At 43.0% G+C, this 25,016-nt stretch overlaps 1 protein-coding gene and 2 long non-coding RNA genes across 22 annotated transcripts in view; 1 reads left to right on the top strand and 2 right to left on the bottom strand.

The window, feature by feature from the left end:
- DTNA (dystrobrevin alpha) overlaps positions 1-18,619 on the bottom strand; it is a 229,614-nt gene extending 210,995 nt beyond the window's left edge. For 13 of the 19 annotated variants that reach the window (XM_057397718.1, XM_057397719.1, XM_057397715.1 and 10 more), the window contains exon 1: positions 18,305-18,619. In XM_057397718.1, the coding sequence (XP_057253701.1) occupies positions 18,305-18,573 (269 nt within the window). In that variant the 5' untranslated portion in view covers positions 18,574-18,619. The remainder of the gene's footprint in view (positions 1-18,304) is intronic. The other 6 variants (XM_057397723.1, XM_057397735.1, XM_057397732.1 and 3 more) reach the window with 5 other exon arrangements.
- Positions 12,075-14,238, bottom strand: LOC130592956 (uncharacterized). Its single transcript, XR_008970718.1, has 2 exons — positions 13,687-14,238; positions 12,075-13,365 (listed from the first exon to the last, which is right to left on the bottom strand). It is a non-coding gene; the product is annotated as an uncharacterized LOC130592956 (long non-coding RNA).
- The window catches only part of LOC130592955 (uncharacterized), a 63,376-nt gene continuing 56,609 nt past the window's right edge, over positions 18,250-25,016 (top strand). For both annotated transcript variants that reach the window (XR_008970717.1, XR_008970716.1), the window contains exon 1: positions 18,250-18,384. This is a non-coding gene — a long non-coding RNA (uncharacterized LOC130592955). The remainder of the gene's footprint in view (positions 18,385-25,016) is intronic.

Here is a 25,016-nt window from a genome sequence, read left to right as displayed (position 1 = left end):
AGAAAAACAAAATACAAAGGTGAAAAAAGAATGATCGATCTCAATTCGTTAAGAAAGATCCATTAAATCTAGATTTAATGAAAACACTGAGTACTCACGTTCACATGGCAAATCTTTCAAATGTATTTTGCAGATCACAGTCAAGAGCAGAAAAAACAACATCCCCCAAAATGTTCTTCAGAATGAAAACAAAACCTCGGCTGTAGTAAACTGACAGTTAAAAGCAAACGCCAAAATGAAATGAGGTGCCCTTTTATAAACTTCGCAGCCATCAAAAGATTTCAATATATTTATCAGTCTTTTCTCCTTCAGCTGAAATTTTGCTTTTCAACTTTCTTTAACCCTATCTTTCTACGTGCCCTTTCTTGGATCTTAAATGCTTTTACCCTACTTTCAACTCACATTTTGTGTTGGCCTGGAAGAAACACTGCTTGCTCAATAAGAAGAGCCACAAGAGGACTAAAACAACACTGCACTATTTCTACCTCTTTCAAATGAACTGCCTTTACAAAGGTCATTTAAAAAATATATATCCTACATCAGAGGAAAGCTCATCCATGAAAGTAATGCTAATAGGCATATAGCCAGAACATTAAGATTGCAAAAATTATCATGTTCTCTGTGGATTACATTTATTTGCATGCATTCACTCATTTAGTGTGATTCTCTTCTGCTGCTTTATGACTTAAAGGTAAATTCAGTGCTACAACCATTACAGGGGGTTGGGAGATTTCACCGCACAGGAGGTGAGGCCAAGGAAAGGATGGGGATGGGCTACATCACACATGGGCAGGGAACAGGTCTTTTTCTGGGGCTCTACACAAGCTCCTCAGCTAGAAGGTGGAGGCCAGGTTTGGAAGTCTGTCACAGCCCATCAGTTCCAGGGAATACTGATGAGATGCTCTTGGCATCTCGGGTAGGTCTGTAGCTCACTCTGCCTTGCAGAAAGGTTCAGCAGCTTTGGTGTGGGTAGGGTCATTAGTAATGCTGCATTCGTGACTCATCTGTGGGTTATTCCCTTTAATATACACACACAGACAGGAATTCATGTTTCTTTGGGCTCCAACTTGGTCAGGACCTCCAACATAAATGTCTGTATCAGTCTACAGGAAAATTTATCATCTGGCCTTGACCTGTGTTTTCCACTTTAAGATAGAGTATTGGTTCCATAGTTCCCTCCTTTTAAGTACAGGGAATGCATCTAATAAAAAGAGAAGGCTTCACAACAATTATTTCCCAATTACAACCCATGCAATCAAAGAATAAGAGAATCTCAGAAGAGAGCTGGTTGGAAGAACAAAACCAAACAACAGGAGTTTTAGCACTGAAATGCTTTAACTTGAGCTGAAAACCAGAATCTTCCATCAGCAACATCCAAACAAAGTACTTCATTAGAAGCTAAGTTTCATTCACACAGAAAAAATGTATTACTTTCAAAGCAGACTGAATGGTTTTATTTTGGGATAAGCTGCCTCTCTCTGGGCTGGCAGAGTACCTCACTGGACTTCTAATTTTGGTGCTTTGCAGACTGGCCTACAGAGCTGCTTTTGGACAAAACATCATCTCAGCAGTAAATGCAACCTCCCCAGTGGGCACAGAAGCTGCATAGTGGTGATACACCATGCAAGATGCTCCTCTGCTCTGGACAGCTTGACGTACTGGGAGACACAGGATGAAGTGCTGGAACAGCTCAAGGAACAAAAGGTTTAGACTGAGGTGAAAGAAAACAATGAATTTCGAGATGTCAAAATATTTCAATTTAATCATGAATTTTTAAAAGAAACATTATGAAATTTCTGAATGGGAAGTTTCAGTTTCACGCCAAGTTTGTTGCTGATCAGTTGTTTCCACAGAAAGGGAAGAGCTGTTTCCACAGGGAAGAAGTTGCTTCCATAGAAAGAACAAGGGGTAATGCGTTCACACTTAAACAGGGGAGATTTAAGTCAGATATATGGAACAGGTTCTTTACTGTAAGGGTGGTGAGGTACTGGAATGGATTGCTCAAAGAAGTGGTAAATTCTTTACCCCTGGCAGAGTTCAAGACCAAGCTGGACAGAGCCTTGGGCAATCTGGTCTAGTGTGAGGTGTCCCTGCCCAAGGCAGGGAGATTGGAACTAGATGATCTTAAGGTCCTTTCCAACCCAAAATATTCCATGATTCTATGAAAGCAAATACTTTTCACAAAACATTACACAGCACTGAAAATACTTTTTCTCTTTTTTTTTCCAAGCTGATTTTCTGCCTTGCGAACCAAATTTTATAAAAGCTATGCTAGAAGAAAGAGAACTGCAATGAAGCCCATCTTTGTATTCAGTGATACAACAGAATAAAATTTACACTGGTCATTTCCAATGCTTCTTACACTTAAAAAGCAGTATGATTATTTCAGTATCAACATTACATGTCTAAAACCCACTAGTACTGAATATAAAAGCACATCTTTTTACAACAGGGAAAAACTCCCTGGATTACACTCTATGAAACCCCACAAAAGTAAGAAATGCAAGTAAGGACTGAATTAAAATCCATTCATTCTTAGGCTCACAACTGTAGCAATTAATTGTCTAAAATGTGAACAGTACCTCAAAAATGTAACTATTTCTGATCTTATTCAAAGATAAGACACGGCAAATTGTGAGGGCTTTTTTTCCCACCCTAACAATGTGGTTTTGGTTCTTTAAGGCTCTGTGGTTTTTGTATGTGAGTTTTTCTTCCTCTCTTTTCATAACAGCTGCTTTTTTCTTTGCCTTGCTTTTGAGAACAGGCTATGCAATTTTTAGAAAATAAGCACTGCAAATGAATCATCAAATGATAGTAGTTAAGCTCCAGCCATTGTGGATGCTCCTTCTGAGGGGGAGCACAAGGGTTTACTCAGATGCTCATGATGCATGGGTGGGTGACCTCTGGTACAGGCTGTATGCGCTCAAGGAGGTATCTCTTCTATAGCTACTGCGCATGAAGCGCAAAGGAGCCCAAAGTGCAAGGAGCATCACTCATCGAGCTCATGTATTTCTGGTCAACACAAGGTTTAGTAAAGCAATCAAAACCAAAATACCCACAGGGAAAGAACACTGTCATGTGGAAGAGGCCCAGTGAAGTTACCCCCTTGCAGTCAGCCTTGTGAAGTTAGCCTTGCAAGGGTGTAAAGAGTAAGGCCACCATTACTTTAGCTAGGATTGCGTGACAGCACTATGCAACGGATTCCTTTCAACCCCGCTAATATCTTCTCTTGGAAAGGGGATTGTACAGACTTTCTGCAGCCACAAACCTCTCCTTGTGTATTTTACAACCAAATCCCATATTGGATTTAGCTCAGCATAAGCTAACATAATCTTAAAGTCCTGGTGCAGCAAAGCAAAAAAATCTTATTATGGCAGTAAAATCATGGCTGAGGTAAATGTACTCAGCCTCTTGACTTTCAGACATTTTTAACCTACTGAAAAATACTATCCTTTGGTCTAAGGATTTCATGCCTTGTCAATTCGAAAGACTACTTAAACAAGCACAAAATGTTTGCTGGTTATTTTTGATCATCTGAAGTGCTCAGTAACAGAGGAAATAAGTGTACCAAACATGGAAGGTCATAACTTATTATCATTCAGCCTTGAGAAGCCCTCCCTCTGCAACCAGGGGCTTATGTGGCACTTGGATTGCACAGATTGCCATGAGAAGTCAGCTCTACTACCACTTCCCAAGGTTTTTGTGATGTCATTTCTTCCTGCTTACATTGAAAAAAAGGAGTTGTACTGACAGCAACAGAAGCATTTGTTATTTGACAATGCTATTAAATAGATTGAAATCTGACAAAAGGAAACGATTACTTTCACAGTGGCCAGTGTTATCAGGGATGCAGTAGTTAAATAGCAAAGGAGACAAATTCACGTGTCAGTTAGGTGGAACAATGGATGAACTCCCACCTGTTTGGGACTTGAAGCCCTGCAGTGAGAAATGGGCTGACTTTATATTTCTCCAATTACAAGAGGGAAATGCGTTCATCCTCAGTCAGTTCACTAAGAACAGAACAATTCTTGGTGTTCAATATATTCCCTCTTACTGAAACAAGTCACTTCGGGATTAATGCAGGCATGGACTCCACACCATTTGAAAGGGCCTCTGATCATTGCAATCCCGGTTCTCAGGATTTTGACCTTCTCTTTGTTGTTGTGCTTTTGTGGTAGACTGCACAAATAATTCAAAAAAGCCTCCTGGATGTTCATTTCTAACATTTTTTTAGGGTTTTTTTTCATCCATCATCACTGTCTCCTCTCTGCACCCAATATGCTAAGAAATCCAGTTACCCCACATTTGCAGACATGTATGTATATATTCAAGCACTTATTTCCATTCTCTCAGACGTGTAGTTTGATGCTGCCCCAGAGTATATGCTGGGTGCTTTACCATTCATAGCTTCACAAGGAACACAGAAGCAGGGCAGATCCTCTCAAAAGTTACTTCAGTGGAGCTGTATGAATCTGTGGAGTTAAGGATCTACTGCCTAGACTATGTGTTACACGCTCCTTTTGTATGAGAAGGCAGAGATTAGCTGTACTGCTTTGTATTTTCTGTAAAACCTCTTGGACTGGGGTAGTTTTTTGCTACATTTCTTGATAACTGTTCCATTATTTTCTTTTTAAAAGGGAGATTTAAAAATAGGATATTAAAAAAACCAGTACAGTTACCAGTTATAAATGCTGCAGTTCTAGAAGCAACTGCTGTAGGTGCTTCTGCTGAGAGTATTTGCCAAGTAGAAAACTGCAGTATTTAAGAAGCCAGTTAATACAGATGCACAGACCACATGGAGCAGAGCCTTATATATCAAAATCCAGCTAAATACCTTACTATCTAATGACATTGATGATTCACAAATAGTATGAAAGTGCATGTTACCAATTTCCAAAACAAAGTCACATCAAACACTCAGCTCTTGCAAGATGGGGGAGAGGGGGGGGAAAGTAATAAGCGGTGAAAAATAAGCTGTGGAAGAAGTAGTAAAGACCCTCTCAAGGCCTGAGCTTCCAGCCTCACTGCTCGCATAACACTGCTAACAAATGTTTTGATACTCAAGGATGTATGAGTGTATGCTGCAGCTTCAACTTAAACGTGTTCACATTAAAGAACATTTCATAAATTATGCTCCAATTGCTGCTGTGTTCTACCCAAACACAAGGAGAAGTATGAGGTAAAGCATAAAATGCAAAAATATCCTCAATGTATTTTTTACCCCTTGCTAACAAAAGATTCATTGGACTTAGCCAAGCAGACAGCAAGAGGCCCAGAAAGCTTCACTGCTGTGAGGCTGCCAAAGACAAGGAAGTGAAAACAGAAACACCTCTCCTTTTGGTGTGGGGCTTTGCAAACAAAGCAATAAATCCTTCTTAATTGCTGCATTTGAAGACTACTAGAAAAATGTAGATTGGCCCCAGTGTTCTTAAATGTAACCCTTAAATGAAAACAGATGCGTGAGGAGCTAACTACAACAATATGCAAGCTTTGTTTTTGTCTTTTCAGTGTAAAGAAGTTGATGAAAAGCAAGGAAAGGAAAAAAACCCAAAATGAACAAATAAACACCCTTTTCCCCCTGCCCAAAGCCCCATGACAGTCACTCAACTGGATGCTGGTAATTCTGGATAACTGGATTTGATCAAATAAGTTTGTAGCTCAGCAAGGATAGTGTGTTGGTATCAACAAATTGAGATGTAAATCATAATACCAATGGGAAGACCATTGCTTTTTCAGTTAGGCAGGGCCATAGAGAGTCGCCTGGAAAAAAAAAGGATAAAATTCAAGTGTCCTGGACTTAGGTGGTTTCAAACAGCTAACTCAGGAGTGCTAAAATCAGGCCTTATATCCCCACTGTCTTCCTTTGCATTCTGAGCAAGGCAGCATGCCATAGGACCCACTGCATCAGTCCATACCTTCCCCTTGCAATTATTAATGCCTGAGAAAAAGTGAAGTGTCTCAGGCAAACAAAGCGGGAGGGAAGAGGAAGTGAGAGCCCATCCGCTGAGGGAACCATACAACCACATCCTACCCTCTGAGGTGAATCTGCATTTACCCAAGCTGGCCAAAGGGACAGCCACACGTGCAGTGTTGACTGCCTGCACATCACAATCTGCAGTACCATAGTGCATGAAACTAAAGCTCCGGATAACCATGACCATCTAGGAGATTCGGCACCAGTTTTCAGCTCTCCTTCCATTGTGTAATTTCAAGGTCTTGCAAAACACATGTCAGTGTAGGTAAGAGAAATCTGGGTTTCAAGGACAAATTATCTCAACAGACGAGTTGTAAAATGAGATTGACTCATAGGCATAAAGACTACCATGAAACACAAGTTCGCTTTTAAATGGTTTTCCTCACTTTTGAGCAGCAAATGGCATAGGAATATGAGACTACTAAGATTTCTGCTAGCACTATTTTATTTGTGAGCTTCTTTTTCCCAAACTCCCATATTTACTAAGTCATGTCCTTAGCTGGTCATTCAGACTAAGGTAAGAGATGTATTAAAAAACGTAAACAGTAGGATCATCAGAGATGGTAGATTTTTTAAATATTCCCTGCTAAAATTTCAACTGTTAAAAGTGGTTTGGTAGGTGAAGAAGACTGCAGCTTTTTTAAACATAAGGAAATCCAAAGGATTACATCAAATCATGTTACAGACACTGACAGATACAGGCTTTCAAGCAAAACAGCTGTCATTAAAGCTTCTGTGACTGCTTAGAATACATTGCTGCAGTCTCCTAAAAACTAAAGCGGGGGGGGGGGGGGGAGAGAGTACCTTTAATCTATAGCTTCAGAAAAGAGATGCAGCTCCATCTTTTCTTTTCCTACAAATAAACAAAAGCAAGATAAACCATTGCTATGCTTGTACGGGCCAAAAAGCCACAACATGGCCTCCAACAAGCATGCATCTCTTAGCAGTGACAGCAGTCTCATACATACTTTCCTGGGGCTGAACTTACTGCTATGTGACCATATTCACTTTATCTAACATTAAGATATTCTGAAATCAACAGAACTTTCTACCTTACAAATGTTCCCACTACCTGAAACAAAGACTCTGGGCACTGGGTAAGAAGCCTGAAACAGCACCTGCTATCAACACAGCTGCTAAAATGTTGTTTCCTTCCTTTCCTTGGGCACTTACGTAAGCTGTCCCTGCCCATCTCCTACAGCAATAGCAGCCTGCCAAAGCCACCAAGGTTTGTGTTGCTCTGTGTGACAACTACTGCAAATAAATTACTGACATAATTTGCATGCTTACATGCCATCCATGGTCAACGTGCAGCAGTGGCTGAGCTAACGCAGAGCTCCTTAAGTCCAAGCACCACTGGCAGAATGGAAGAGAAGATGCTTGGGCTTGTAGAGCAGAGCGCACACAACAGCAGCTCTGCACTGGGGATGGAGGGAGAGAGGGAGGAAGGAGACAGCATGAAGCATGGCTGAGCTGACTATTCTATGACATGTTTCTGTGGGGAGCTGGCAAGACAAGAAAATAGTTGGGTCCAGGACACACATAGAGATGATTAAAGGTCACAGAGAACTACCTAGGAGGAGCTGTCACTTCTAAACCACCCTTTTTACTGCAATTCTGATTACCCTCAAGGCCTGAAGGTGATCAGTTTTGATTCAAAGTTCATGTCACCGTATGGCACAGGAAGGAGGACATAGCTAATGATTCTTCTAAGTCTCAGCTCTTGATATCATTGCTCAGGCCTGGTGTAATCTATCCCCATGTCAGAATAACAGAGTTGACAACTTGCATAGTTCTCAATTTTATTTATGGCATAATCCTGCACAGAAATACAGACAAATACATATTAATGGCTTTAAAAGTAGTTGTCACAGAAAATGCAAGACAGATCTAGCTGTCCATGTATTAAACTTTCCCTTCTTATATCCTTCCCAGAAAATCACAGTCATTTACTGGGAAGCACGTTCCCTTTCTCTCTGCACACCCCCCACCCCCCAAAAGGTCAGTATCCTCAAAGCCTTTCTTCCAGTCCTTCCATCTGGCTACTTGGTGAAATCTAGAGGCATTTGCATTGGTGGCGCAGGACTTAGCACTAGATCTGTCATATATGGTTAAGCTGCTGCTGGGTTAAGCTCCCTTTTTTTATCCTGAGTGGTATTTTCTCTTTGAACTTTAGGATTTTATACAGTGTTTTATCCTTTCAAGTATCTCTACAAATTCTTCATAGGATCTCCAGCACAAGCAGGGCCTTTTTATAACAGAAAGACACAGTAGGTTTCCATGCTTTGCAGTCCCTGTTATATAGCCTACTGCTTCAGCAAGCCCACTAACACTACATTAATTATTTGGAACAGAGCTTATGGTAAAGAAGTCACGGTGGTTTGTTCTGATAGTCAAGCACACCATCAAAAGTCTGATTGCCTACAACAAATCAAGAGAGTTTTATAATGCCCTACTACATGTTTTCATGTGTTGAATGGGGAAATAGTCACAAATTATGAAGGAATAATTACCTTTCTGCTAGCTTGTTTTTAATAGTAAGATAAGTAATATTTAAGTGCAAATGCAAATAGCAATAATAATATGGGTCTCCTAGCGTATCAGATATGTAGCATTCCCTGTGGAAATATGGCAGAGCATTACAATGGGACAAATGAAACACACCCCTCACCAAAACATCAAGGCATTCTACCTGCTCTTCTGCCTAAGAAGGATGACTGGCTAATCTCGGTGCAAATGTACTAAAGTAGCTGCATTTTAAGTTACTAATCTTGTACAACAGCTATCGTTTATCTTTTCTGTGCAAAAGTTTCATGCTGTTGTCCATAACAATTTTGGTCTTAATCTGACTAGATAAACAGGGGTCAGGAAGCAAAAATTAGCAAAGTGCCTTTTAGGGTATACTGATGCAGTGCTCACAAACACTGACTGCTTTCGAATCTTCTGTATCTGTCTGGAGAAACAGGGACTACTAAAGTAATACCACTAGTATTACAGTATTTGACAGTCTGTATCACCTTGCTCTGCAGAAGGTTATATACAGAGCACAGCATGATGCAGTTCAACTTCCAACGCACGGTCTACAGGCTTAAAACATACAGAGACTCACATTGCTCTTTTCAGTGCCAGTAATTAGAGGAGGACAAGTATATTGCCACCTTAACAGACTCGGCAATAAAAAGTAAATCATAGTCTTGTCCATCTCAAGATCTTCTTGAGCCAGTTCCTCATGCAAGTAGCCCTGTACGGCCAAATGGGACCCTTTTCCCAGAGCAGCCTTTGCAAGATGAGTCGTGCTCTGTCACGTTAAGAGAAAAGGAACTTAGCTGGAGCATGCACTAATTTTCATTAACACAGTACAGTCCTCATCTGATGATGTGGGTTTTTTCTCCCCCATTTCTTCTCCCTCTTTCAACTGGTTTCACATGTTTTCCTTCTTCTTTCTCTCTATCCTTCCCTTTTGCATTGTTTTCCTTCTCCTTACGCATACCATTTTTCTCCACCCCATTTTCCCATTTTAACAACCTTCCTTCTCCATCCTGCTTTTCTTTCCCTTTGCCCTCTCTCAGCTCTTTGGAGTACTGCACCTGTGTTTTTCTAATTGTTCCACCAGAAGCAGCTGAATACAGGTGATAAGAAAACTGATAAAAAACACTTAAGAGCTATGCTCCCCCTTGCCTGCACAAAGAGGAATGGCAGATGTGGGCTAAGGAGACAGGCATTAAATGAGTCAAAACTTGCAGTATTCCCGCACACGGGATTTAAATGTCTATAGTTTCCATTAATTAGTGCACACCACCATGAAACTGCTTGTTCTGGTTATTATTTAAGAAGCAGAGTCACATGGTAAACACCTCTGAAAGGCTAAAAGAAGAATAAAATGTTAATAAAAAGTGTGTGTACGTCAGACATTATACTCCGACCAGAATACATCTTTCCATTCCATTCAGAATTCACTAGTCATATTGTTGTCATTTTCATTACAGGAGCAAATACTTGCCCCTGAAACCTACAGGAGTTTTTAATTGTCTTTTTGAAATCTGAGCCCTTAGAAATTGCTTCATTATTTCATCTCCTCAAAACAGTTCTTTCACTGTACTGATTTTGGCCAGGCAGGTCAGCCCCCACCAAAATCCTGGTCCAATCCTTAAAGACAAAACATATTCCCTAGGCCTGCTAGCACATTTAATGTGCTGGCTTGTAAAACTCCTCTGGGCACTTAGAAGCCAGCAACCACAGCACTCAATCTGGGAGTCATGCAGACAACTGCCATGTCTTCAGGTTAAGCGTAAAGGGCTTACACTGGATTGGGTAAATACAATTTATTTCTAGGATTTGAGAAAAGATTTTTCTTATCCTGATAATTCCTGCAAATCTAACTTAAGGGTCCTAGAAATGTTAAGTCTGTACTTTTATACTGAGGGTATCCAGAGCCAAAAATCACAGATTCTTGGTTTGCCCTATCAGCTCAAGGAAAACTGTGTCCACAGACCTTCCAGCATTTTAAAAGAAGCCTGAGGCAATTTCCAGCTGGGTATGGGATGCTTTTAATCCTGCAATCCACTAGCGCTTTCTCCTAGTAAGGACCTGGACCTTCAAGCAAGATACCTGTGTGCCCTGAGACGGCAAGGCCAGGCAATTCTCCAGCAATACACTGAAAAAATTAGGGAAATGGGTTCAAGAGAAATTTGCTTCTTCAATCAAACCCCTCTGAAGACAAGTTCAAGTCACCTCGCTTTTTCTATGTCCCTTCTGTAACGATGCAACTGATGGCTAGGTCTTCAAAAGGCCTACAAGTGTTTAATTATCAGTTACTGTATGGCCCTCATGCATGTATTAGCTGACTGTCATTCATGGAAAGGGATTAGCATTTACTCACTAACTACACACGAAGATTTTGGAAGATACGACCTACAAAGAAAGTTTTGTTCTGTTCCATCCTGGTAACTGATTTCCATGTAACTCTTGATCAGTGAAGTATCTCATATTTAAAAATGTAATTCAAAACTAAAAGGGTGGCATGCACAGATTTCCACTGATCTCAACCTGTACCAGTAAATGCGTTGGTAGAATCTGAGCTGGTAGGAAGCTTCAAGTAGTTTGTAAGGGGATTCACTACAGTAAAGTGTCATTTTCCACATTCCCAGTTGTAGTAACAAGAGCGCCTGGATTCAAAAGACTAAATAGCCTCCTTTGTTTATTATATAATCTGCAAAACTGCAAGCAGAGAGCAACAAGGAAACCACAGATCCTGCCTCTGAGCACTCTGACATGCCCCCTCCCTCAGAGAAGTCTCCCTTCAGGCTCATCACTTTAGTACTCAACCTTTCGTTTCGGCAACTTTTTATCAAATTGCAAAGACCCCCATTTATTATGCTCATATGTACAACCATCTACATCTACAAGTATGTATGTGCTTTGCTGGCTGCCCACATTCAGGCCCATCTGCTAGGCTGGCACTCTGCCCACTGAGAAGTTGGTCGGTCCATTCCACTAAGGCATAACTGTCAAGCCATGATGGGCTTTGGTGGGCAGCCAAGAGCCCTTCTTTCTCCAAGGAGGCAAGCCTCCCAGCACAGCTCAAGTTTGTGTTGCATACCACATGACCATGCTCATTGACACACATACTAAAGCAAAGAAGACTTCAAAGAGGAAAGAAAAGAGGAGAGCTGACTGGTACTTCAGACTGCCATCAAGATCCACTTTGTGGCAGTGATTAACAGTGGACAACTGCTGCTGTGGCTAAGTACAGGCCAGCCACCATTTAACTCTGGCACCAATCAAGTACAACAGGGCAATTGTGAGAAAACTCAATACACATAAATAGCAGGGCAGTTCTGGGAAGCATAAAGGCATATAAAAATGGCCTGCAAAAGGCAGCTCCTTTCACATGTGTGCAGGCTTGGCAAGTAATTACAACTGCCCAGGAATCAGAGGTCAAGATCAGAAAAATCTGCATCAGATCTTCGAGTTCAGCTCAAACCTTTCCAGGAAGGCCATACACACACACACTGCTCCCTCTTCCATTTCTGATCATTACTTTTTCTACTTGCACTGTTTCATCTTTATCACTTGAAGAAAGAGGAGGGTCACAGCTTACTTTGGGGTTTTAATCCTTTAATGGAAAAAATCACATTTCAGAAAAGGTTGTATTATCTTCTTTTCCTTCAGTCACCTGGACTCTGCTTTGGGACCTCTCAATTGGCTCTTCCTCCTGGTTGGAACCAGCTCATCCATCTTACCTGGTGCCAAACATGGTACAAACACAGTTCCACCTTCCTGCACAAGCCAAGATGCACAGTTCAACGAGATCTCACTGTTCAACAGATCTATTCACCTGTAAGGTCTAAGGGCAAAATTATATCAGGCGTTTATTTAAAACAACACGGACAAATTTCACTATAGAGGAGTGTCACCAGTTAAACAAGCCTCCACTCACACCCGCTGCACAAGGAGTCACCATGAGGAGGAAGTTCCAGCTAAACTTTCGAAAAGCTGCAAATAATACCAAAAGACTTCTTTGCTCTTGTTAATTTTCTTCATGTCAGAAAAAATCTTACGTAATGATTCTTACATCACAAAGCAGTTTATAGACATCGCTGGCACACTACATTTTAATTGCTGTTATATCTTTAGACAGCAAAGAGAAAGCAGAGCTTGTCAGCATCAAGAGAAAAGAAAATCAAGTATGCTTCTGAAGTCTGAATTTCATTTTAAGCAAAACAAGCAGAGGCATTCAGACCACTGCATGAGGAAATTCCACATGAATCTTCTACTGCATTTTTGTAGATCTCCACCCCTGGCTCTTCTGACATCTCTTCTAGCTAAGAAGATTAAAAAATCCCAAATCATTTGAGATATTGCATTGCTTCTTGACATCAATCTGGTAGAGGATTTAACTGAAAAGAGCCTTTATTTTTGTACTTTGTACATTATAGGATGGAATTCTTTTAAGTTGTAATCTCTTTTGAATAGTTACAAAAATCTCTGTATTTCCCTTTGCAGGCCGTTCTGCTTATACAGAGCATCCTCATACAAATGCAGCCTCTGTACAATAAAAGATACAGCTCAGGATCTCCCTCTGGATCTTTGTGGCATATGCACAGGTATGTGAACTGTCAGCATTAACTTCTCACATACCCATGATAAATACAGTGGTTACAGGAGGAGAAGATGATGTCACACGTTTAATGGTAAAGGTTTTGCATAGCATACAGGAAGATCATAAAATAATTGCATGCTCTAGCAGCAGTTGTGGATATGCCATGGACAGCTGATACAGTTGTGATCTCTTTCTCTCTTCACTGTTAGGATGAAAATACACTGGGACTGGATTTATGTCATCATAAATGAAAGAAAGATTTAGCCCCATACATTTCAGTCCTGCCTACCTTAATAAGCTTCTGTGCTAGCTGAGCTTCACCTAAAAAATCCACTGCGCAGGCTGGAAGGGCTTACTCTCACTTGTCTTTATGGACGGGCAAGGGTCTAAACGGTAGGTGACAAGGCGCATGGGAAGCTGCAGATCCAACGCTGCATGTGGGCGGACCAGCGCATTGGGTAGCTTGAGTTAGCTCAGGAGCTGACAGTTGTGGTCAGACACTTCCTGATTGCCTAAGCACCCCTTTTTCCAGCTAGATTTGGTCATCGTACTTGTAGTAAGCGTGGTTAAAGCCCTTCCCAAATCTTCGCTCATGAAGCCAAGCCATCACCTTAATAAGCAGCACGGCAAAACCCTGGCTCTACTGAAGTCAGTAGCAAAATAATATTGATTGCATGATATCACCTTGTGACTTCATGGCATTCCAGTTCCGTGGTAACTAAATCCAAACAAGAGGTAGTACTTGAAAGCTTTTCTTAGATATCCATCTCTCTAGAGCTGAGATGGGTTTCTCTGGAGATTTCCAGTTCTGGCATTACTTTCTTCATTAGTGCAACTAGTCTCAGGTTTGTGGATCTCCACACCAGGACACAAAGACCACTGAAATTTCCAAGTTCCTCCAAGTGGTTTGGCATTTCATTTCAGTTGCCACAACTGGTAAACCCTGCCTGTGTTGATTTCTTCACAGGTGATATTCTAGATATCTAGACATCTAGAGAATACAACAGGTATATCTAACTTAAAAACAAATAAAATCATTTACACTTTAATTGGAATTGGAATGATTTAGACCTAAATTGGCACATCTTTCCTGCACTTCCAATGTGTCTTCATTGTAAGTTTTCCAATTTAAGGCAATGTGAGAAGACAGAAGCTTTTTTTGCAAGACCATTAACACCCCCCCCCCCATCCCCAACCAACACTAATATCTGTGGTGATCACAAAATGGTGACTTTTTACAGTTCACAAGATTTTAAAACATACAGATCAATAACCTTCTGCTAAAACTTTCAGATAAAATCCTCATGTTTTTCCAAACACAGTCTCTTTAGTAGCTTCTCTAATGATGTAGGATAGGGAGCTGTTTCATTACACTCTTCCGGGCCATTCCAATCGCTACACACACAATTGACCCCTGTATGTGCCCACTCCATTTTCAGCAGAAGTGTCACACTTGTGCTGTTTGTGCAAGTGGACACAATTTTGAGCACCTGCTCCCAAACGATTATAAATCAAGGAACTTTCATGCTCTGTGAGCCTGAGAAGATATGGTGTTATTAATGATCGCTATTCAAGAAATTTCAGGCTAAGTGACTAAGTGAAGACATCTCTGATGTAAGGCTTTGTTTTGTTTCTAGAAACAGCTGAGTGAGCCACCTTCACTCTCGCTGTTTAACATATTTCTGAGGCTACCACTTCTACGAAATTTCAACTATTTTCATTAGCTTAGCAATAACATCAACTTCCTCTGGGATCAGAAACAATACTGTCATTCCACAGCAACACTCCCGAAAGACATATAGTTTACACACATATTGGGGCATATGAACACTGCTCCTCCTCCTCTATCTGGTTTCAGAAGTGTGAAAAAGCTGGTACAGATCTACAATGCAGGAATTGAAAATGTAAGTAATGTGTCATACTACTACGGGATTTGAAACAATGTAAGAAATGGATGTATATTGCCTGGCAGACCTGATTTGATCAGCAAGCTAATACACTGTGATTTCCTACACAATCTTAACCAACACCCTTTCATCTCAATAGAAGCAGGACCACCTCTGCCAAGAAAAAGTGTCCCAGAGTCAGAGGACTGTTTTTCTGTGCTAGTTACTTGCCTAGGTACACAATGAGTGCAATGCACCCCATGCATGAATACCACCTAATACCGAATTTGAAGATAAAAGGTCTGACTCATCACTCCATTGCACCAGTTCTGTGCCTGCGGGGCTCCATGTTCTTCATTGGTGACTCAGTCCCAAGACTCCCCTCTCTCCAGGAAAAACATGACAAGTCATGCAGTACATGTCAGGCTTACCCATCAACTCTAATTCCCATTTGCACATCAAAACTAATTGGAATGTAACATTCCATACCACTTACATTTTGCTGTTATGCCTAGGATAGGAACATATATAATTAAAGAGCAGCAGTTTAAAACACAGTCATTAGAATTAACCCTGTGTATTTGGCAACACGCTTAAGGGTCCCTGTTTAAGAAAACAGTCCTTGCCAAATGTTAATAGTGTGGGTATGTGCACGCTAAGATTAACAGCACAGAATTAAGGAGAAGGAGATTAGTTACTGGAACAAAAAGTTTCTCCGATTATGTTCTCATTCCAAGATTGCTGCCTTCAATTTCCTAACCCAAAGCTGCTGAAATAGAAGAAACTTTTTGGACAACTGTAAGATAGGCATTGACTATTCCTTCTGAAAGGACACGTTGTGTTTATGATAGCTATTTTTGGCTTTCAGCTATACAAGTATAAAACACTATGAGGCTGATTTTCTTCTCACAGTTTCATGTCAGTATATATTCATTGATTTTAGTGCAATTATATCTGATTATTTACCTGGCATGGAAGTTAGACAGATCAGTGCTGACCCTTATAGGCAATTCTGAATAGGCTTACACAGGGCAAAAAATGATAGGAGGAGATAAACTATCCTACAGTCTCTGACAGTGTACAACTACAGGAATCAAAGAAATCATTAATGAAAGACTAAAGCTTCAAAAGCCAAACAAAACAGAAAAATCTATCTTTCATTTTCCTCTAAACCACAATGGATTGCTATCCTGGAGCTTATCATAATGTACATTGTGCTTTCTTTCCATTTTCTTAGTTACGGGATCAGTAGGCTACCCCAGCACACAGAGAGCACATGTACATTTGTCTTCAGGAGTGGCTCATGGGGTACTTCCCAGAGAGACCTGAAACTATGTGGTTGTGCCTGCATGACTTAGTGCCATCCTTCAGTGCCATACTGGGCACTGGTGCACACAACCAGCAACATGCAGAAAACTGTGTGTGGAAATGATTACACACCATTGGGGAGCCTCATATACTGAGCATTACATTCATGAATTACCCACTTGCCCATGATAACAGTGTGCACACATACGCAATTTTGTATTTACTACTACCACTGCAAGACTACAGCACCTCATTCTGATTACAGTTATAGCTCATTGAGAGGTCAAGTCAGGAGCTGGTATTTTATGTGTGACTTTTTATAGGACAGAAAGATTTATTTTTAAGCATTCAGTTCTTTGAATTTTAACTTCATCTTCTGATAAAGAAAAAACTAAAGTCCAGATAAACCCACAAAAATGTCTGTTGCATTATATACTGACTTTGAATAAATACAGGAACTTGAATGATAATTGCAAGAGTAGGGTGAAACCCAAAAATGTGTCAGTAGGATCATTCTCTTTTGAGGAGCAATATAAAGACATGGACTTAAAATAGACATGGCACTGGCTTTCATCTCATGCTCACTTACCCTTTGACAACCAGAAAACAGCATGAATTAAAAATGTTGCACTCACTACTCTCTACTTGCCACCATTTTATTAGTGAATATGTGCCCAATCATGTGCGTGATCATAGGTGCAGAGACAACCTAGTGCTCAGGTAAAAGTTACAGAAACAGCTCCATAACTATACTAGGTTTAAATCATAGAATCTATGCCATTATCCCCCCACTATTATTAAACTACTACTATACCCCACCAAGAAGAGGAGGAGTAGAGGTATGGCATTCAGAAGTGAAGAATAAGTTACAAAACTTTGAACATAACAAAATGTACTGAAAGCCCACAAGCACCAACTTTGTGATACTGCTTCTTAATTGGTGAACCTCTCATTTTAACATCTGAGACACCAGGAACCATCAAAGATTAACAGATGACACTGACTTCCAGCAATGTTTAAGGTACTATCTAAAAGATCACCAATGCTGACAATGGGATCCAGTGAATAAGTACCAGGCTCAGCTGACTACCACAGCTGTCAGAAATGCCTCATTTCCACAGAATCATGGAATGGCTCAGGTTGGAAGAGACCTTAAAGCTCCCCCAGTTCCAACCCCCCTGCCATGAGCAGGGACACCTTCCACTAGACCAGGTTGCTTCAAGCCCTATTCAACCTGGCCTTGAACACTGCCAGGGATAGGGCAGTCACAGCTTCTCTGGGCAACCTGTGCCAGTGCCTCACCACCTCTTAGTAAAGAACTTCTTAGAGAATCACAGAATGGTTTGGGTTGGAAAGGACCTTAAAATCATCTAGTTCCAACCCCCCTGCCACGTGCACAGACACCTCCCAGGTTGCTTACCCTTTTTCAATTCTAAACCATTTGCTCGTGTCCCATCACGACATGCTACTGGTAGCTACTGGTAGCAGTGGTAGCTACTCCTCAGCATGGGTAGTAGAAGCTAGTTTGGCTGTGACAACTGCGATTTTCACCACCAACTACCAAACTTTGCCAATAAGCCAGTGAACGCACCGGTAAAGGCAACACTTCTGCATTATGGGCATCCTTTCACCCCTTTTCCCTCAGCCAGCCATAGCAGGGGACCGCCACTACCCACCAGGTTCCCTCTCCATGCCAACAGACCCATAGACCTGCTGCATGGTGAGTCTGGGTGGGTCACTGTAAGACAGACACTCACGCACCTGCCAGGGCTGGATCCCGCCCTGAGGATAAACGAGACCTTATTACGACCCCACCGGGGGCAGACACGGAGAGCAGGACGACAACGGGGAGGGGGGGGCCCGGCCCAGGGGTCCCCACCCGTCATCGTCCCCCCCGCTGAGGCCGCCCCACAACACAGGCGCCCCCGTTGTGCCGAGGGGGTAACCCCGTGCGCCCCCCCGCCAGCTGCCCCCCACAGGTAAACGGCAACAGGCGGCGTCCCCTGCCCGGCACCACACACCCGAGATCGCTACCTCAGGAACGCTCTGTGGGCTCCGGCCGCCTGGCTCCCGCCGCTGCCGCTGGGGCGGATCAGCTGATATTTACCTGTGAGGTAATGCACGCTCCGTAAGGTCACCGTGCACCCGCCGGCACACGGTGCCAGGCAGGAGGAGGAGGGACGCCGGGAGCGGGAGTTGCTCCTCCGCCGCCACCACCGCCGCCGCCGCGCACGGCGCCGGAGCGGGGCGGCCGCGCCGCGCAGAGGCAGAGGCGGCCGCTGCCGCTGCAGCTCCTGGCACATGCTGCAGGTGTCAGCGCAGGAGCTGCCCCGCCGCCCGCCCGCCGCGTCCGCCCCCCCCGAGTTGCGCACGCGCAGCCGCCACACCGCGCCGGCGCGCCGCTTCTGCGCAGGCGCGCTTCGGCGGGTGAAGCCGCCGCGAAGCCGCTGCCCGGCCCCGGCGCTCCCCTCGGGGGACGCTTCCCCGCCAGCAGCGCCGCGCGCGCGGGGGAGAGGGAGGGATGACGTAGTGGGGTGTGGGGTTAGGGGCGAGGCTGGGCGGCGGGACGGGGAGTAGCAGCCGGCGTCCCCGGTGCCCCGGGCTGTCCGCTGGGACGCGGGTTCGAGAGGGGGGTGCTTGGACAACCCCCCCTTCCTCCCGGGGTGGTGGCGGGCCGGAGGAGCGGCGCGGCGAGCCAGTGGGGAGGGATGATGTCATCCTGTTCTACCGGGGAGGGGCGGGGCGGGCCAGGGGAGGTTGGGGGAACCGGCCCGTCTGAATCCCCGTAGAGCGAGACACCTGCCCGCTCGGAGCTGGGCCGCCCTGGCTGGCTGGGTGTGTGATTGGTTCGGCCTTGCCGGCTGCATTCAGGCTGGAGGAGCCCTTAGGACCCGGGGGCTATCCTTCTCCCACACATAGACAGGTCCCGCAAGCCCGGCGCTGGAGCTGCGGGACTGCAACTTAAGCCCCTTCGCATGCGATGTGATGATGTACTGGGGAAAGAACCTAGTGTTTAAGGCACGGCCAAAGCCTTTCCTTCGCTGTAGGGGTCTGCAGGTGTAGCGGGCTGTGTACGTGCCCAGCTGTAGCAGGGTTGGCTGGCTGCCGGGGAGCACAGGTTGGCGTGTGAGGAGCCCTCTGAGCTCATCGGGTGTAGGAAGCGATGGATAGCAAACGCTGCTGCTCATCCCACTGCTCTCAAAATCGACATATTCCGGTTTGGCGAAGGAATCGAATGTCTCCAGTGCTGAAGTTCTGTGACCCATTTTTTTTCTATCTGGTAAGATAAACCATAGGGATTAACCGTGTAGGTTTGATGCACAGCTACCTGAGAGGAAAATTAGGCACCTTTCAGAGAAACAGCTTAATGTTTCCTTTCATCCATCGTGTGTTACCTGAAAATAAGACATGACCATCTGCATTAGAAATACAACAACATTTTGAAGTTGGGAGGGTTTCTTTCTCTCCAGCTTTCACAGATTTCTCCCATCCACTTGTGAAAACAGTTAACAGTGTGTACAACTTTAGCTATGGTACTCAACCTTGAGCTTGTGTAATGCTTAAGGGTCTGAGTCCAGCCCATCACATGGTGTCAGGAGGTCTGACAGCTTTTGGGATGCTGCTGCATCGGTCCTATTTTGGGTCTGATCTGAAAACAACCTGAGGAGAACCCAGCTCTGACTGGAGAAAATAAGTAGAAAAGTGAAAAGGGAGGAGATTTAATGGTGTTGGAGGTTCAAGTGTGCCATATTAGATAGCTGAGGCATTACACTGCTACCTGCATGCAAATATTTAAAAATCTAATAATCCTCATTTAAAGAGCAGTCTGAGGCGTTGAGCATGGGAGAAACGCATTGCATAGGCAATGCTGGAGTCTCACACAGATGCCCTGTTACACTGCTTTACATTTACTGGTTTCCTCATGATGCTGAAGCAGTGGGAAAGAGGTGAGAAGAGGATGAGAATGTGATTCAGGCATAGTAGATACCACAGAGAGCAGCCCAATAGTACTTTCTGGCTTGGTAAGATGCACTGGGAATGTGGGAGAGATGGAGGGTGTAAGAGGTGACACAACAGCTGAAGTAAGGTGTGAGGTCGTGGAGGACATTTCCCATTGAAATGGGAATGTGAAAGGAGGTGCAGTGGGTGATGGAAAGCCAGCAGGGAAGTCTGCATGTCTGCACGTGATGTCAGCTTGGGAGGTTGATTATTTTGCCAGAGTATAGTAGAAAAATACAGGGGAAAGGCAGTGTCATAGAGGATGAAATGATTGAGACTGCAATAAGGGATTCTGTCAGTGTCACGAAGAGGTAAGGGAAGACTTGGGTTTCAGTGACAGTAACCCTACTGAAAAGGAGTGACACATGAAGGAGAACAGATCACAGGAGAACCTGTCCTTAAAAATCTCAGTTTCTGTCTCACAAGAGAATATACCAGGAGACCTTAATGTTCAGTAGGGATCTAGTTAAGATGTTAATGGGGCTGAGGATGTTCATAGTTCACTGAGTTGTTAACTGGGAGGGCTACCATAAATTGTAGCTTTTGAGGTTTTGTCAGGAAGTGTTGCTTCATTTCTTGAAATTATGGGCTAAATTCATCACTGTTTTAACAGGGCACTAAATTAGTTGCACTTATAGGCAGCTTCACCACAATAAACTGTAATCCTTCATGCCCTAGAACATGCCCTTCCAAGGATAAGTGGCTGAAGCCTGAATGGTTGTCAGACCTGGCTGTGGCAGTATTTGCATGGCAGGAGAAGTAATGTTTTCAAGGGGGAGCGAGACTAGAGTTAGCAGGCCATGTCAACAAACTGTTGTCGCATAGAAGGCAGAATTCCCATAGAACAGTGCTTTGGTTCCTGGCAGAGCACTGCAGGAACAGGACATCAGCACTGTTTGTTGCTCTAGGTATTGTTAGCAGTCTTCGGACACAGATCTGATGGAACTGGTGACACACCAAAAAGGTTATTTTGTTGAAGGTGCACCATATATTAGTGTATTTTAAGTGAAGTTTTTCTCAAATGTCCAGTTTGCAGGAAATAAAAAGGTTTTGTTTGGTTTATTTGAAATGGCTAAGAATTTAAATGAAAACCAAACTGGAAGCCTCTGCTGTGTGAAAATCCCACTTGTGGCCAGTCTCATGGAGATACTGATGGTACAAATTGCAGAGTTGTTAAAGGACAATCTTAAGTGTTGCCTGCAACTGTGAAATACATTTTGGACATCTGTTCCTTGCAGGAGAGGCATTGGCCTGTCTCTACCAGAGCAGGCTTCTTTCTGCAATCAAATACATGAGAACTCTTGTCCCCTCATTAATTCTTCCACCTGCAAAGCAACGCACTCCATTTGCAGGTCCTTTTTACATATCTTGGGCAGCCATTCCTCTAGAAGCTGCTTCTTTGTGCCCCTTTATGTGGATACATTTGGATTATCTCACAAGATAGAAAATACTCCGAAGGTGGTTGGCTTCACCTGGGCTTGTCATCAACACTAGTCAAGTGCAAACATTAATCAAATTAGAGGTTCATTCCAGCCAGGTGTAAGGTCAAGCAAAATTACATAGCTGGAAACTGAGAATGACCTTGAGTCATTTAAACTTAAATTGTAATTCCAGGACAAACTTAACAACAGGTTCTTCCTTAGCTGCCCTGTCACCTTTTACCTTGAGTTTTTAAGATGTCTCATCCATTAAAAAATGAATCTAATTTGCACTTACACTGTGACTTGTTGTGTTCCCTTCCAGCGCAAGGGAAGTGCCTCGGGTGTCACCAGCAGTGGTTTTGTTTGAAGTTCAAAGTAATTCCTGCACTCCTGACCCTTCTTTCCATTGCACCTTCTAAGCACCCTGTCCTGTCACATGTTGACCAGTTCTTCCTTCCAGGCAGCTATTCATGAAGGTTTTTAGAAACCCTTGTATTGTGTTTGCATGGTAAGTTTTTGGTTAGGGGAAGGGACAGCAGGGCTGGCTTCTGTGAGAAGCTGCTAGAAGCTTCCCCAGTGTCCAATAGCTGAGCCAGTGACAGTGGTAGCACCTCTGGGATAATATATTTAAAAAGGAGAAAATGTTACTGTGCAGAAGCAATTGCAGCTAGAAGAGAGGATTGAGAATACGTGAGACCAGCAGCCATGCAGGTACCAAGGTCAATGCAGAAGGAGGGGTAGGAGGTGCTCCAGGCACCAGAGCAGATATTCCCTTGCAGCACATGGTGCAGACCGTGACAAGGCAGGCTGTGCCCCTGCAGCACATGGAGGTCCACAGTGGAGCAGATCTTCACCTACAGGCAGGAGAGGACCCCACACTGGAGCAGGGGGATACCCAAAGGAGGCTGTGACCCCATGGGAAGCCTGTGCTCCTGGCAGGACCCATGGCCCCATGGAGAGAGGAGCCCGCACTGGAGCAGGTTTGTTGCAGGACTGGTAACCCCCATGGGGGACCCATGCTGGACAGTGGAAGAGCATGAGGAGCCCTCCTCTGAGGAGTAAGGAGTGGCAGAGACAATATGTGATGGAACTGTCCACAGCCCCCATTCCTTGTCCCCGTTCACTGCTGGGCAGAGAATTTGGACTTGAAGCTGAGTCTGGGAAGAAAGGAGGGGTGAGGGGAAGGCATCTTGAAGATTTGGGTTTATTTTCCATTACTCCTACTCTGATTTAATTGGTAATAAATTAAACTAATTTCCCCAAGTCAAGTCTGGTTTGCCCATGATGGTAATTGGTGACTGATCTCTCCCTGTCTTTATCTCAAACTGTGGGATGAGCTTTTCATTATATTTTCTTTCCCCTGTCCAGCTGAGGAGGGGGAGTGATAGAGCAGCTTTGGTAGGCACCTGGCATCCTGCCAGGATCAACCCACCACACCCCCTTACTAGCTTTCCTACATTTTATATTTAATAACATTAAAAACTATGTGCTCTATAGCAGTCCTCTCAGGTTTTCCATATGTAGCCGATTTCCTCTTGGGTAGCATAAATGGCTTTCTAATAGTGAAGATGACAGACATGATAACGACACATTTTGACCAAGCATCTCTCTCACCATTTGGTGTCAGCTTCTGGGGCTCCAAATGTGACATCCCCCCTGTTGCTGAGGAATGAGAGAAGATCACACCTCCTACATCTAAGAGAGTGTGAGGAGAGCAGGAATCACACTAGACAGTGCTAATCTCAATGTCACTGTTAACAAATCTAATCTTTCCCTAGTTCATCTATCACTGTGCCAACTAGGCATAGTTTTGTACTATTAAGTGCCTGTGAAATCAAATAATAAACTGAATTTGTTCCATTTGAGTACATTGTCCAAACTGGACTTCTGGATACATCATCATTACTATGATCTTTAACTTGTCAGAAATGCCATAATACAGGTAATAATAGTAAAAACACTGACATTGTATGTTAGTAGTTTCCTTGGCTCATTACAGGACAAAGATTAAAGTCCACACTTCACTCTAAAAATCTGCCAGCACTTAACACTGAGATGTCACAAAAATAAATAGGGTTTGTTCTATATAGAAATAAAAGATTTTATTGGGTAATGCGCTGGCAGAGAGCTACAAAATGCTTGTACACTGGCTTATTGTAATTTTTTTCATTAATAGTATTATTTATTCACTCCTTACAAGAAATGGCATTGACTATTTAACACCAGATTACATGTGTAACTCTAGGCTTCTTAATCACCTGGAAGTTAGAATTGTGATGAAGTCTGTTAGTAAATTAGTAGCTTTGTGACAGATGCATAAGTTCTATTCAGAATACGATGGGCAGCAGTATTCTGAATAAAAGAATATTTATTAGAATAATAAAAATAATAATAAAAGAATATATTCTTTCTGAATATTTATTCTGAATAAAAGACCTCTCAGCCTTTCAGAAAGGTCACGCTGTACTAGAAATATATTGCAACAGACATTTATTTGCTTGAAAACTGGGGGGACTGACATCTAACACTTCTAAAGCACCTTCTAGGAGTATTGCTCATTCTACTTTAGGAGTTTCAAACCTTTTCAGTGGGAAGTGTTAATAGCCATTACTTGTAACTGGTGAAACCAGGCAACATCTGCCTTCCCTGAATTTAGTGCTGTTGTTGTGTGACTGCTGCTCAGCTGAGCTCCACTGGGCTGCTCTAACCCTTGCCATATGAGTTCAGCCTCCCAGAGAAAATAATGGGCTTGGAGGGAAACTGGGAGTAACACAACTGTTTTAGAGCGAAAGATGGACAAATGCATACTGCAGGTGGTTGGCAGGAAGCAGAGCGATTTTTTTCCCTGAACTATATTCTTTTAAGCAATTGGATTTCAGGTTGTCTGAGAGGATGAAACTAAAGATCACCAGTTACAACAGTAAAAGGTTTGATTCCTTTTTATTTTTTATCTTTGATAAATAATACACTCTAGCACTGACAGTCTTCTTTTGAGAGAGTGAACACATTGTGCTACACAATTATTGTCAGCCAGTATATACAAGTTTATGACTGTTATTAGCATTAATGTTGTGCATTGTGTATTACTGTGCTCTTGTGCTCTATGTCTTGCAAATACAAAAGCTTTAACTTTAAAGAAGCTGGATATTATAACGATAATATGAAGCAATATAGGGCTTTACAGAGACTTCAATTTCATTAGGACGTTGCTGCTGTCTGTGCTAAATGGCTAAAGAGTATGAAGCATTTAAAAATGAAAAGTGAAGTCAAACATGCATCATCATGATATCTACAAATACTGAGGGAAGTCAATGGTTCATCTGCAG

The sequence above is a fragment of the Pezoporus wallicus genome, unplaced genomic scaffold (assembly GCF_028554395.1).
Source record: "Pezoporus wallicus isolate ANWC-B61680 ecotype Strahan unplaced genomic scaffold, APGP_CSIRO_Pwel_v1 contig_227, whole genome shotgun sequence".
NCBI lineage: Eukaryota > Metazoa > Chordata > Aves > Psittaciformes > Psittacidae > Pezoporus > Pezoporus wallicus.
Note: the sequence above shows the minus strand (reverse complement) of the source record. Positions and strands in the feature narration are given on the sequence as shown.